General features: G+C 37.3%; 1 protein-coding gene across 6 annotated transcripts in view; it reads left to right on the forward strand.

Annotated features, from left to right (window-relative positions):
• The window catches only part of trappc9 (trafficking protein particle complex subunit 9), a 299446-nt gene that overhangs the window by 84395 nt on the left and 200167 nt on the right, over nt 1-14884 (forward strand). For all 6 annotated transcript variants that reach the window (XM_062979970.1, XM_062979971.1, XM_003219482.4 and 3 more), the window contains 2 exons: nt 1181-1323; nt 3325-3435. In XM_062979970.1, the coding sequence (XP_062836040.1) occupies nt 1181-1323; nt 3325-3435 (254 nt within the window). The remainder of the gene's footprint in view (nt 1-1180; nt 1324-3324; nt 3436-14884) is intronic.

Genomic DNA, 14884 nt, shown 5'->3' on the forward strand with positions numbered 1-14884 from the left:
ATTAAGCTTGGATGTGCGTCTCGTGGTGCCAGAGCGCAGTTGGTTCAGCGCCGTCCAAGTCGCCCAGCCTTCTGTGTGCCCAGAAGGCAGTTTCTTATCTGGTCTCAGCCACTGATTGAGGTTCTGGGTTTTAGCCTGCCACTTTTGGATTCTCGCTTCCTGAGGTGTTCCTGCAAGTATTCTAGATCTTAGGAAGCTGTTTCTTGATTTATGACATTGGCATGCTGACTGGCATGCTGGCTGGTATACTGTAAAATGCAACCATGTTATTTGTAATTCAAAGATGGGTTACCATGTATAAAAAAAGCACCAGGATTTTTTTTTGGTAGTGTTGAATTTGTTAGTCCTGGCTCTAGTGGTACTTTAATTTTTAAGGTGTTTTCAATGTTCTTATGAATTATGATCCAGAGTTGTTGTTTTTTGTTTGTTTGTTTGTTTTGCTTTAGGACATGTCTATCACATATGGTAAACAGTTCCTTCTTTTTGATGACATTTCCAACAGACATTTTAAAATTTTGCTTCCACATTTACTGGGTGAGAGTCATAGGGCCCACATGAAAGTGAGAAAAATGCAATGATAAAAGTACTCTTTTTGGAGAGAATATATGTCCAGGAACCTTTATGTTCTCCGGCATAATTCTGTGGTCAGCTTCCACCAGACATTGACTATATGATTTCACTGAAGAAGTAGAGATTCCTAGAGAAAACATATTACTGAAATCCGGAAATGATCAGATCTGCAAAAGTGAAGGATTGACTGTACTTTAAGTGCAGTTTTAAAAATTACGTATGAAGTTCTTTGAATGATTAATCAACATCTGATTACACTCATTTTTCTGGAAGAGCTGAGGTTTATCTTGAAATGATTAAAAGTGTACATGATCATTTTTAAAATCAAGTTTAAAGTGGAGAACGAAAAAGATAAGAAATCTTGAAAATATATACACCACATTTGTAACCCATAACACAGGATGCTGAATCCAGCAAGAGAGATGTATATTTCCACCTGTGAGGGGTTGACAAAACTCATATTTGCCTGTTTGCCTGGGACTGCACAAGGTTTTTCCATCACAAGGCATGGTTGGTGGACTGCATTTGCAGCCTGATTTGACAATGAACTGCATTTCAAAGTGTAGTTGATACAGCAGATTTAATTGTTTTTTATTGTGACTTCTTTTAGACACTGGAAGCCATCTTGAATTTCAAATACTCAGGAGGTCCAGGACATATTGATCGATATTACAGAAACTTGTCTCTGGGGCTCCATGTGGAGGTGGAACCATCTGTCTTCTTTACTCGTGTTAGTACCCTGCCTGCAACAAGGTGTGTTTCTTATTCTTCAGTGGTATTTTTATTATGAGAACTATTGCTCCAAAAGACACTACAATAATAAGCATTGGTGAAAGTAGTTCAGAAGCAACAGTCTCATTCCCCAATTAGTAACAATTGGTAAATTCTGCTGATCTGGAGAGCAAAGTTGGAATTTATCTGTCATCACTCTCATATAAAGCACAACTAGTTTCAATGATCTGCTTGTTGAAAAATTCATATGCTGAAATTTATTAATTTTGGTTTCTTTTTAATGTGATAGAATTAATTGTGATTGAAAGCATATGTTTGTATGTGTTGTGCACCACTTTTTTATTAACTTTAAAAATGTCCAACATTTGCATCCAATTTTTATACCATCTTTCAAAATTGCTTACAAATAGATCAGGTCTTTTAAAAATGCTTAATTGTTGTGAATTGAGGGAATTAACCAGCCAGATTTGGGAAGTGATGGTGCTATAAGACACTGAATTCTTTTCCTTTGAGCCCATCCACTTCAGCATATATGCCTGTGTTTTCCTCTGTGATATAGCTGTGCGGTCTAACTCTTAGGGTATAAATAATAGTAGTAGTAGTAGTAGTAATAATAATAATGGTGACAGCACTTCTAACTTGCTCTCATTTAGCTTCTGCATCGTAGAATAAGTATGTGATTTAGTGGGATAAAGTGATCTGTGCCTTAGCTTTCTTCTTCCTCTAGGCCTGAGCCAGACAAGCCTGTTCCTCTCTAGTCCAGCCTTTCTTTCTGCTTGCCCATTTCCCCTGTTTCTCTGCCCAGTTTTTTCTTAACACATTTTTTTTTCACACAAAACCCAGACTTTAGTATTCTGTCAGAGAATCATTTCTCTCTGCAGTCAGAATACGCATAAATGTTGCAGGGCTTCACTGTACCTCATCCAGTGACTTTGGATAGGTGATGATTGCAGAAAAGACACAATTCCTGGCTTTTTAAATATTATGTTTTGTGTATTTAGATGGCTTTCTATAAAGTAGTAAAGATGTAGTAAAGATTTCTGATACAAAAATTGGTAAAATCCAGCAGCTCTACCGAATTCTCAAAGCCAAACAAATCTGTTCTCTTCACACTTGAAGTAGCTTGTGATTTGGTTCAATGAAATTTTATGCGTTTCTATTTCAGTGTTACTAATGAATAAAGCAACAACATTTGCCTCTTACCTGTCATCCTCTCTACTTTATTTTGAATGTAGGTTTTTCTATTTTTAGCCCTATGATAAATGTTTTATACATTCATGTGCTTGTAACGGGATTTTGGTATTGCTTCATTTTCCGGGCGGAGGCCACAAGGGGCCGCTAGACAGAGAAGGCCATCCATTTTGTGGGGGGGGGGGAGGGGGTTGAAGGAGTAAAACCATTTCCCCCTGTTTTTTTGTTATTCCCCCCACCGACGTCCCCTTTGTAGAAGCAACCATAATTTATGATATGGCAAAAGTGGGGGGGGGGGGGGGGGAATAACCAGCTAAAATGGGGGAAATTGTTTCTCCTTCAACTCTCTCCCCCCCCCCCCCCCCCCCCAAATCATTCTTTGTCTGGGCCCTCTTTTGGAGTCCGCCTGGATGGAACAGTAATGGGATTTTCAATTATTCAAACATTTGTTCTTTGTCATTTTGTGAGTCACACAAATGGGTTATCTGTGCAGTACATCGTTTGAAACTTTCTGAAGCATATCATAATAAAAATGTTAAAATCAGATATGATGCAAAATTTACTATCCTAAATATATCTCTTTTAAAGGTAGAAATATGAAATTTCTGTTTGTTAAAAGGATGTTCCTGGAAAATCAAATGATGAGGAGGATGGAGTTTTGCTTTGATTATTCCCCATCACTTGTCCAGTACTTTCATATCTCTCTGGGGACATCTGTATTGAAATGTGCCCTTGGAAACACTCTGAAAATGTTGTAATCATTATCTGTATTGTAACTTTGAGATAAATTATTAGCACCTCAATGTTACTTCTTTTAATTTCTTCAAATAGTACCCGCCAGTGCTACCTCCTCCTTGATGTGTTCAACTCCACAGAACATGAGCTCACAATTAGTGCACGGAACAATGAAGATCTGGTTTTGCATGCTGGAGAATGCCAACGGTAAGTTTAAAAACAAATACTCTTTCCTTTTTTTAATTTCTTCTTACTTTCTACATCTGGGCGGCATCCCACTAATGCCTGATAATACATGTTTGTATTTAAGGAAATAGAAGATTATTTTTTGTTCTTTTTCCCAATCTTCTTTATTCATCTCACAAGCTCTGAAGATGCCTGCCGTAGATGCAAGTGAAACATCAGGAAAAAAATGCTTCTGGAACATGGCCATACAGCCCGGAAAACTCACAGCAACCCAGTGATTCTGACCATGAAAGCTTTTGACAACACATAGTCATCTATTGTAACTTGGGAACTGCTTATACATGTTTTTTACTATGTCGAGTCCCAGAAATCTTGAATTTAATTTAGTTTTTCTCAGTTTTTCTTTGTTGATATAAGGATGTTGATGATTTTAAAAATTGTACTAGTAATGATAATATTTATACTGGGGTGAAGGAATTGTGACCTGTCAGCCACATCCAGCTCCTAGTTTTCCTGTTAACATAGGATTTTTCTCACCTCAAACTTGTCCTGTGGATACTTAAATGAACTGCAAATTGCAAATAATTCACCCTATGACTTCTTGGGACCCTACCTAGCATTTTCACCATTAATATATGGGTGAGTTAGAATAAGCATGTGTTGGCTTCGACGTGGTCTGAATTACGGCTCTTGTATAAGGTCTGGTGGATGAATGGCATAAGCACTTTGCATTGTTTTAAACTTTATATATTGTATAAATTTTTTAACGTTTTAGTTCATTGTATATCAGTGTAACGGCATCAATTGCCACTTGTAAGCCGCCCTGAGTCCTCTCGGGTGAGAAGGGCAGGGTATAAATGATTGAAATAAATAAATAAATAAATGAGTTTGTGGCTTGCCAAGGTTTTTAGGAAAACCTCTTTCAACCCTGGAATACATATTAGCACCCTAGCCACCATCAATATCACTACTACTACTACTACTACTATTCATACTATAACATTTCTTCATACCGACCTTTTGTAAGTATCAAGGTGTATTAACAAGATGGCGTTATTCTGGAATACAAGTATACAAAGGTATTATATGACCATAGAGACTAAGGGCTGGTCTAGAGTGGTCAGAAATCCGGAATCAGATCAGAAGTTGTTTTAAGACATTAACACTAGCGACTTTCATCCCATACTGTGAACTAAAATCAGAGTTTGGTTTTACCTCATGTTAGCAGAAGTTGCGAAAACTCCTGGCAGCTCTGCCCTTTGGAGTTGGTTTAGACACTTGTGCTAGAGAAAGCGGATGGCACTAACCTGAGCTGTTTTTTATTGCTGTGGCAAAAATTTTGGCCATCATCAGGCACCTTTTGACATCGCAATGACTCTTGGAATAATAGGAAAAGGAGGGTAGCTGAGCCATAACTGAGAGAACCAAGTTGGTGGCGTAAGCTTTTGTAAACATTTGAAGAAACAGTCTTACTCTACAAAAGCTTGTGCTACCACCTTCGTTCTTTCACTTCATCTCTAAGGTGCATACTAATTGACAATATGGTCAACATTAAATTGCAATTAAACTATTAATAATATTAAAATTATTCAAAGCATTTCCTTAGAAAGAAAAAAAAAACAGCTAGAGAGCAGAACAACTTAAAACAATATAGGGTCATCCTCAAAGTCATTTATTTCAATATCTTCAAATCTAAAAGTCTTTCTTCACCCTTAACTTAGGAAACAACTGCAATGAGGACGTAAGCAGAAAGAGCCTCCCCCACAACAGTGTTTTGGAAGCTGTTTTGTTTTGTTTTGATGTTGTTTTTGAGAGCTTTGGGTTTAGAGTGGGGAATCTATATTTTTAAATACACAAATAAATAAATGTGTGTGTGGGAGGAGTAATTCATCTCTCTGTAATCTGTTGTTCAGTACATCTGCTGTTCTTTGTATATTAAAAATCAGTTTTCAGAGGTAGAGTTGTGTTACAGTCTATTGAAGCAAAACTACCAAACGGCATCTTAAAGACTTAATTAATGCATTATGGTGCAAGCTTTCATAAACTCCTTCTCACTTTATTGTATTCCTGACATATTATGCTGAATTTCAGGCATTGCCTTGATTTTGTATTGACAGGTATGTTTTAAATGACAAAATGAAAGGATTTATTGTCGGTGAGCAGAATAATCCATAAAATAATGCATGACTGTGAACAGTGATACATCTGGGTGCATTTTTTGGTAATTTATCGTGCTGGGTAGTTGATGACCATGCAATTAAAATCAAGCCTAATTGTAATTAACAGTAGAAATTATTACATCTTATTTCACCTGAGCATTTAAATTCTACTCACACAATGTCTGGCACTGCATAGTCCTGAACTATTTCATTAGTGAAAAGATTTATCAAAGTGATTATCTGAGTGGATCCCCCATATAATTTGTCTTTTGTGGAATTGTGAAAGACTTTTTAATTGATATGTGGTTAGCAGATATCAAGAAATAGTTGGAGAAGACATTACACTTGCCATGTGAATAATGGAACTTTAATTGCCCTTGATATCTTATAAGGTGTACCAGCCACCCTGAAGCAGCTAGGAGATACATTTCCAAGTGGAATAAGAGAAAAGGAAGAGTGGGAGTAGTATAGCTGAGCAGAGAGCTTATTTCATTTTGTGCAACTATCTTCATTTCTCTAAAGGGAGAAATCTTTGTGTAAAGATTTCCTCCATCCAAACAAAATAGGTGGTACTGTAAAGATGAAACCAGGGTGGAACAATATTACATGAAGAGAGAGGGAAAGTAGTATTTCACAGTCATATTCTCTCATGCTCATGAGTCTAAACAAGGAAAACAATGAAAAAAAAGATTTTTAAAATGCTGCTTTTGTGATGTGATGTAATAGAGTGATACTTTTTTTTCTAGTGACTATAACAGATACCCTTCACTTAGAGGAATTTAAAATTTTATCAGCAGCGGGATCCAGATTAAAAGCAATTTCCTAAGATCTTCTTAACACTTAGGATTCTTCGATTGACAGCTCCTGATGATACTATTTGAAAGCATTGTGCAATTATTTGTGTCAGTGGTGAATTTTTTTTACACATTTCTATATTTGAGGTGAACAATTGCGATCTTCAAGTTTGCTAAAGCACTGAAACTATCATACGCCCAACCAAGTGTGCACAATGATGGAAGGAACCTTGAGAGATCTTCTACCTCAAACATCTGATTTTGCAGTATATTGCATAATACAGAAAAAACATCTTTCTTTAAGATCAAAAATATGAATTAGGCAAATGGTCAAAATCACTTTCAGTTTTATAACTAAAATGCATAGAATTCTGATTGTATAGTAATGCTGTATAGATATTTTTACATCGTACATCAACTCCCTCCAGCTGTATTATGGCCATGGAAGTAGTTCTGTTCCTGTTTTGTAATGCAAAATAGTAGTGTTCTGTTCAGTTTTCCTTAAATAACCTCAAAAGCTATTGTGTAATAATGACAGACCACTGCAAAACTATCCAAGCTCTAAAAGCATGCAGCCACTTTTGTCTTGAGCATAAAGTAAGGAATTGTCAATTGCCTTATTGCCTTGTGTGCTTCCTGCTTCCCAATGTCCCTTTTATCTGTGCATGAACTTTCCTGGGGTTATCTGCTTTGCTGATAGCAGTTGGTTCTTTCACATTAGTTCAGGTATGACAGATAGACTTCCAGGACTTGAATAATAGAAGTAGGCATTTCTAGCACTGAGAGGAAATGTGTGTATGTGTGTGCATGTGATTTCGTAGTAAAATGCATTAGCCTCTATCCATACATAAGTCTAGAAATTTTAATCAAAAGACCAACTAAAACAACTTGGGCCAACTTATCCATGAATTTGTGGGAGTACTGAACCTTCACTTTTATATGTATAAAAAAGAACAATCCTATTATCTGAGCAGAGTGGCAAAAAGCAAGTGCTTAGTCCATCCTGGAAGAACCTTTAAAAAAGCACCACCCCCTTGTACTCTTTGCCACAGCATCACCTCTGGCCTTTTTAAATGCCTGGATGTGGAAATGGGAGTGATGGCCAAAGGCTGCTGTCCTGAATTAGCATTGTTGCTTTCCCCTTACTGGGGAATCACCCTCAACTTTTCCACAGGTCACATTAAAATCCATAATGTTGTCCCCCAAACCTGCCTTTGACTTACACCCTAGAAGAAAGTAGGCTAAGACTTCAACCATATAGCAAATTTTGGAAGTCTGTGTACCCAAGTCTGTGTTTTCGGGTTCCCTTAGGATAATGGCAAAGCCATTTCAGTTCTGGTAATTTTAAGCCAGCAATGAAGGATTGCTTTCTGGGCTAAAGATCTCAGTGTGACTGCTCCAAAAGGTATGAGCAGAGTTTAATTAGGATTAGACCACAAAACACATACCGTAATAGTCTTGTCAGGAATTTACATTACAGTATTTGAAATCCCCAGGTGCAGTGCCTTATTCAACAGTATGAGCAATACCCTAATCTTCGATTTTAATTTTCAAAGATGTTAACCATGGTGTGCACCAAATGATCTTTTCTGTTTGCAGCTGTTGATCAAAAACAGTAAGAGAATTTGAAGTTCCTATTGTGATATATCTATCTATCTATCTATCTATCTATCTATCTATCTATCTATCTATCTATCTATCTTGGTTTTAGGGTATGTCGGCTTTGTAGTCTGTTTTTCCCTCTACTTTTCAGTGGACAGATGATTTCTTGGTTTGCTTATGGAAATAGCCAGATAATTTCCTCTAACTCATCTGTTTTGTTGAGAAGTTGGCACTATACTTCTAGCCAAAGGCTGTGTGGCACATTAAGCCAGAGTTTACTCATAAATATCATACTGAAAGGGGAGCATTAATCTCTCTGTTGTTTATAGATACTAAAATATTAGCTCATCTAAAGCCAGCTAGGGGAGAGAATATTTGGAAGCATTGTGCGTCAGTATGATCAATATTGTAATCCATTAAGTATATATGCGAATATCAGTTTCAGAGTGGCTGTAGCTTATGTGTGATGCAAGTTAAAATTGATTGAAATTTTGATTTAGATTGTGGGTTGTAGTTTAGAGGGTGTGTGTTTTTTGGAAGCAATATAATTCTCGTATCATCTCAGAGTTGCTCCTCCCAGATTTTCCCTTTGATCATTGTGTAGATCTTGGGAATTCATTCATGGGACCGCTGTTTAACATCCTTCAAGCCTCATTGGAATTTTTCATTGCTTTTTCTCTGAAGTCATTTGTATGTGATTAATACTTTCTGTAATGTGCTCTAAGGTTTAGCAAACATATATTAACAAGATGAAATTGCTGGTACATGTCAGAACAACCTGTTTTGTTGTGTCCTTTGTGTTGCTCCAGATTTATGGCAACCTTATCATGGGGTTTTCTAGGCAAGATTTATTTAGAAAATGTTTGCCATTGCCTTCCTGGGCGGGTATGACTTGCCCAAGGTTAGCCAGTAGCTTTGCATCACAGAGCCGGGATTTAGATCCTTGTGTTCTAAAGTCCTAACGCTCAAAACATTAAACCATGTCAGATCAGCTAGTGGGCTTGTTTTCAAGCCAAGTTTTTAATCGAATATGTTATTAAAAACAGAGCTTTAATTCATAATGCATCTCTGCCTGACATTAAGCAATTTGATCTGCAGCTTTCCCCATTTGCCATGTTCAGCTATGATGAGCTGGCATTGGCCATAGTCTGTGGTGTATGCTTGGATCACAGGCACTGATGCATAGCTCCAAGTGGATACAAAAGTTTGTATTGGAGTAATAGGCTCTCATACCAGTTTTGTACACCATTCTGAGTAGATAAGTTATATGAGCTATGGTTAAACTAACATACAAAATTTCAACACAACCCTTTGTTTTTAAGGAATACCGCAGCTGCTCTCCATTCCTTAGCCTTATCTGTGTGTGTGTGTGTGAATTGGAGGGCTTTACTGTCTTTTAAGGTTTCTGGTTCCATAGCTTGGAATCCAGGCCTGATAGTATTACAAAGTAGGGGTTTGCTGCTCTAAATACTCACCGAATCCATGATTCATTGAATGAATTTACCTTCCCCTCAAATCATTAAGAGCACTCTGAAATCTTTTCCCATGTAGTGACCCTGACCAGCTCTGATCCATGACAGTGGTCTTCTAATAATTGTTGACCTTTACTTTTTTCAGCCACAGCTACTGTGTGTGGTAACCTCATTGGTTCAGAATGATTAATTGTTATAGTTAAGCATCTCCCAGGTCACCTGATCCCCTTGCCTGGAGCAGTTTTTTTCTACTAGTCTAGTTAGTCTTGTTGGTATCAGGATTTTTTAGAATATTTGTGTAAGCTGTATGAGCATGCAAAATGTCAAAAATAAAAGAATAATATCAGTTATCCATCATCTCCTAAGATGCTTTTATGAGGGCCTTTGTACTGTAAGTCCCATGTATTAAAAAAAGTGGTTCCATTATTCTGTAAGTAACTCTGGCAAGGTTTAATATGGTTCTTTTCTCTTTCTCTTTTTACACTTAGAAGTGAGCATGTATTAATTAAAAATTATAAAAAGTAGGAAACTTTAACTGATCCCTATCCCAGTGGGATATGTGTAAGGAATTTGAATTGATAGTTGGAATACTCTTCCTCAGATAGCATCTGGAGACAACATTTAGAACCAAGGTTGTTGCGTGGTTTTGGTTGTCTTAAAAGTAAATATTACCACAATATGGATTTGAAATTTCCTCTATGGTAAGTAGACTATCCCTGAATATGAATGAGTAAAACAAATGTTAAACATATTAGAAAGGCTTTATGAAGCCTACTTAATAGGGAGATATCCTGAAGATAACAACTTAATGCAAACCGGGGAAACTGCATTAATGTAAGGTGATTTGAAGCTTCAGGAGTTGCCATCAAGCAATAGGTTACATTTTCAGTTTATTTCTGATTACCTTTTTTGTTTGTATTTCTTCTCTCATGCCATATATTTTTAGGTATCTTTGATAACAAGATAGATATTGTTCCTGGGCTTCTTTCTGTAACTGAAAGTTTGATAACAGAAGCAGAAATGATATGGAAAAAAGAATAGGTTGTGACACTACAAAAAAAATAGCTCAACATGTTTTGTTTATTCAAAACTAACAATATGCATGAGAAAACAAAAACATTTTGCAAAGTGTTCAGATCATGCAAAGTCTTCTTGAATGTATTCAGGAATATGTTCTTCATCCTTTTTGCCAGGTTCCACGCATATGATTTTCATTTTGGCGGCCAGTCTTACTGATCTATACTTTGTTGACATGTGGGATGAGGATAGATGATGTAGATTTACCTATTCTCCCATTTTTTCTCTGTTTGCTGCACTTATGATAAGGGAATCTGGAGGCAGCTTCTCATTGCTTTGCCTGCTATGGCTGGTTCTGCTAGATATGGGTAGAATAAACTCATCCACTTTCCTAGTTCATGCAGATGCACAGAGTAATAATACTTTTAGTGTAATGTTTAGTTTTAACCTGATACTGAAAATCCATGTTTTTTACACCACATCCCCTCTCACTATCTTCAGCATTAAATAAGTTCCCTAGCTTCAGCATTGTTTCAGTTCCACGCCTGGTTATAAAATACTTCCATCAAGATCGCAGATTAAGAAGACAAGCCATATGTAGGGCACAATATGTAGAATAAGCTTCAAGCCTGGCAGACAGTTCTCTTGTACTGGCCTCACAGGGAATAATAATAATAATAATAATAATAATAATAATAATAATAATAATAATAATAATATTTTTTTTATTGTTATATCCCACCTCCATCTCCCCGCAGGGACTCAGGGCAGCTAACATGGGGCCAAGCCCAAATTCCACAATGAACAAAGTAAAAATACATTCACAATAAAACAGACATCATCAACATTTAACAATACACATATTAAACTAACATTTTAACAACAATATAGTGGTAAATAAAACCGCCTGCTGGATGATTTTTATGGTATTGTAAGTAGCGCTCTAATTGGAGGTCAGCTGTGACCAGCAGTGCTGCGGAGTTTGAAGAGGCACGAACGGAGGGCTTAAGGGAGAAACGTGCCAAGAGGAAGGAGCGTCAAGCTAACCCCGACCGGGACCGCCTTCCACCTGGAAACCGATGTCCTCACTGCGGGAGAATATGCGGGTCAAGAATCGGTCTCTTCAGTCACCTAAGAACACACGCCCAAGATACCAAGGTTGGAAGACCATCGTCCTCGAACGTCGAGGGATCGCCTAAGTAAGTAAGTAAATAAAACCGCCAAATAACAACTACTTTATTCTTATATCCCACCACCATCTCCCCGAAGGGACTCGAAGAGGCTTATAGACAGCACTAGGTGCCTTAAAAACATAAAAGTGAACACAATATAGAATACAATAAAATAAACACATGCAACATATAAAACATCAGTTCAGACTCAATCAAGCTTTTCCTTTCCTGCGTTTATGTGCAACTCTGAGGGATTGTGCTTCTCGCCATGTATATCCAAAAGCATTTGTAAAAAGAAGCATCACTGGCAGGTAATTCATTAACAGAAGTAAACCTGTACCTGAATTATGCACTGTGTTTTGTTAAGCCAACTATTCCCATTTTTGTCAGTTCTGATGGGCTATCTTTGCACTTACCCAGCGATTGCACCATTGTTAAATAATGTTTGAAGAGGCCCAATGCCTTTGAGTGATTTCTAAACCCAAACGTCTTCAGTTAACCAAATACCAAGGTTTTCAGGGTTGTTGTGTGTTTTCCCGGCTGTATGGCCATGTTCCAGAAGTATTCTCTCCTGACGTTTTGCCCACATCTATGGCAGGCATCCTTGCAACCTCTGAGGATGTCTGTCATAGATGTGGGCAAAACGTCAGGAGAGAATACATCTGAAACATGGCCATATAGCCCGAAAAATATACAACAGGCTTGTGATTCCGGCCATGAAAGCCTTTGACTACCAAGGATTGTTTTAAGCGAAGTCATTGTTTACTATTTATCAAAGTGTGTGTAGCATCATGTTAGATGGGGCAGAAATGCTGGGCAACCTTCACATGACCTGCTTGTATAGGATAGCAGTCACTTTCTCTTCTTCCAAGTATCAAGCTTTTTCTTGCTCCGTTTAATTCCCCTGAGATGTTTAAAGATGTGTGAAACTGCGATACCTGTTTATGGGAAACAGGCTACCTTGCCTCTTTTGCTTTTCACATTAAAAAGAGCATTCGGACAGTTAGAAAATGTGAGCATGGACTTGCTGCACTTGTCTTAAAATAGCATTGTGAATGCTCTTTTCTTTGGCAGTGTAAATTTGTGCTATCTCTACAAATCTGGTAAGATTTGTGTAATCTGTCACTGGACATCAGAGAGAGCAAGTGGATGGTACTGGATTGTTGTTTCCTTGAGGGAAAATTCTAACTCGGGGCTCTGGTGGGCACAGCTTGCTAGGTCATCTGTATTCTTTTCAAATGACTTATTCTTTCTCCCTTCTGCATGACTAGAAATTTTCTTTTTCATTTTCTCCAAATTGAAATGTATGTCAGCCACCAGAGCAAGTGGGAGGATGATACTAATTTATCTTTTCCAACAGTAAGATCAACCCTTTTGGCATCAATATGTCTGAGTACCTCATGAAAAAGTATTAGCTGATGGCTAGGCAGAGGGATGATCTGATTATGGAAAAATTTGACAGACATTTGCACTTTACAGTGGCTACACCTTCCCGAAAATAATGAACTCTGCGAAGCTAAATAGACTTGACATGCCCATATAGTCTCTTTTGTCATTTGTATTTTGTGTCCTGAGAATGAATGGTATCGTTTACTTACCCGTGCTTTTGAAGAAAAACATTAGGATCCTTTTTTTCTTTTAGGTAGTCTGCTGAAACACGAGAAGGGAGTATGTTCTGCTTCCAAGTTACAGGTCTGCAACTTGTCAAGCAAGCCAATATATTTCCAATAAGAGTGGTTTTTAAAAATCAGTAAATCCAGTGTTGTGAAAATATTACAGATTGCAGTTTCATGCAGCAGTCAGGAACTATTCCCAATAAAATATTGATCACACAGTGATGATAACAGTTTGCACTCCTTATTCTTGATCACTATAGATAATCAAGTAAGATGGAGAGGGACATTAAAAAAGGGTACTGGTGTACACATGTATTTGAGAAGTGTGTGTTTGCATTTGAGCAATACATAAAGAACTGTTTACTCGTGTTCAGGTTGCACAATTAATAATAAATCAGTGAGCAAGCAATGCATTCCCTATTGAATAATTAGTTAATATAAATCAATTGAAGTCAACAGCCAAAGGAACTGTAATTAAAAATGTTAAGGGAACTTGCTGATGTGCTGGATGTACTGATCTGGATCACTTGCTACCATTTTCAGGAAATCTTGGCGAACGGATGAGGCAGTATATTGGATTGGAGAAGGGCAAGCATGGTTTCTTTCTTCAAAAAGGGCCAAAAAGATGGCATACTTTCTTTCTTTGTAGGTCTTCAAGTAGAATTTGGATGGACATTTTTCACAAATGCTTTAGTTGGGTATTCGTGAGTAGCAGGGAGTTAGACTAATCCTACTTTGTGGATCTCTTCAGACTTTAAGACACCCAACTTTATTTATTCTTTTCACCTAACTTCAAGAAAACTATTTCAGTTCACTAAAGGACCCCAGACAAGCAAAGAAATTGAATCTCAGTCCAGGCAAGACAGAGGTGCAACTGATCAATCCAAAGGCAGAGCAAGGAAGAGATTCAGCCTGTCCTGGATGGGATGCCATCCCTTTGATAACACAGGTTGGCAGATGATTGTCTTGTAATATAAAAAAGCTAAATAAGTGGATATGTTCTTTAGCATGATCAAGGGACACCAGGAAGTTTACCTTTCTGTTTTTAATGGACTTAAATTGGTTTGTAAAAGTCTTGTTGCGAATAGCCTTGCATAAGTGTTAGTGGACTGTTTTGCGAAATAAATCTGAAATAAATGTAACATGATCGAACCTTTGTAACACAAAGATTTAATGTGGAGGGATTTTTTTAGGCAGGGTGAGAAATAACAAAGAAAATGTTAAGCCTTCTTGTAGTTCACCCTCCTCCCTGTGTTTATTAGAGTAGAAGGAATCGAAAAGTAACAAATTCTTTAAATAGTGTCAGGTTTCCAACAGCATCTGGTTTCTTTTCTGGCAGATTCCTCATTCCTCATTAATAGGGGCTTGAAATTGTCTTTAGTTGCTATAGTAACTATCTCAGTTTTACACATAAATTTTATTCTGAGGAAGGTGCTTGTGGCAACTGCTGCTAATTGGGAGGTTTATTCCCCTGCGTGTTACTATTTTTAAGCTTTGTTAAATAAAATCTTGCCTCCCGAATGTGACAGAATAACAGCTCAGCTGCAAATATTAATGCTTTGTTACTATCAATAGTTTTCCAGTTTAATATTTTATTTTACTTTTGTGCTATTGATGTTTCTTTCCCTACAGTGTTAG

The sequence above is a fragment of the Anolis carolinensis genome, chromosome 4, assembly GCF_035594765.1.
Source record: "Anolis carolinensis isolate JA03-04 chromosome 4, rAnoCar3.1.pri, whole genome shotgun sequence".
Taxonomy (NCBI): Eukaryota; Metazoa; Chordata; class Lepidosauria; order Squamata; family Dactyloidae; genus Anolis; species Anolis carolinensis.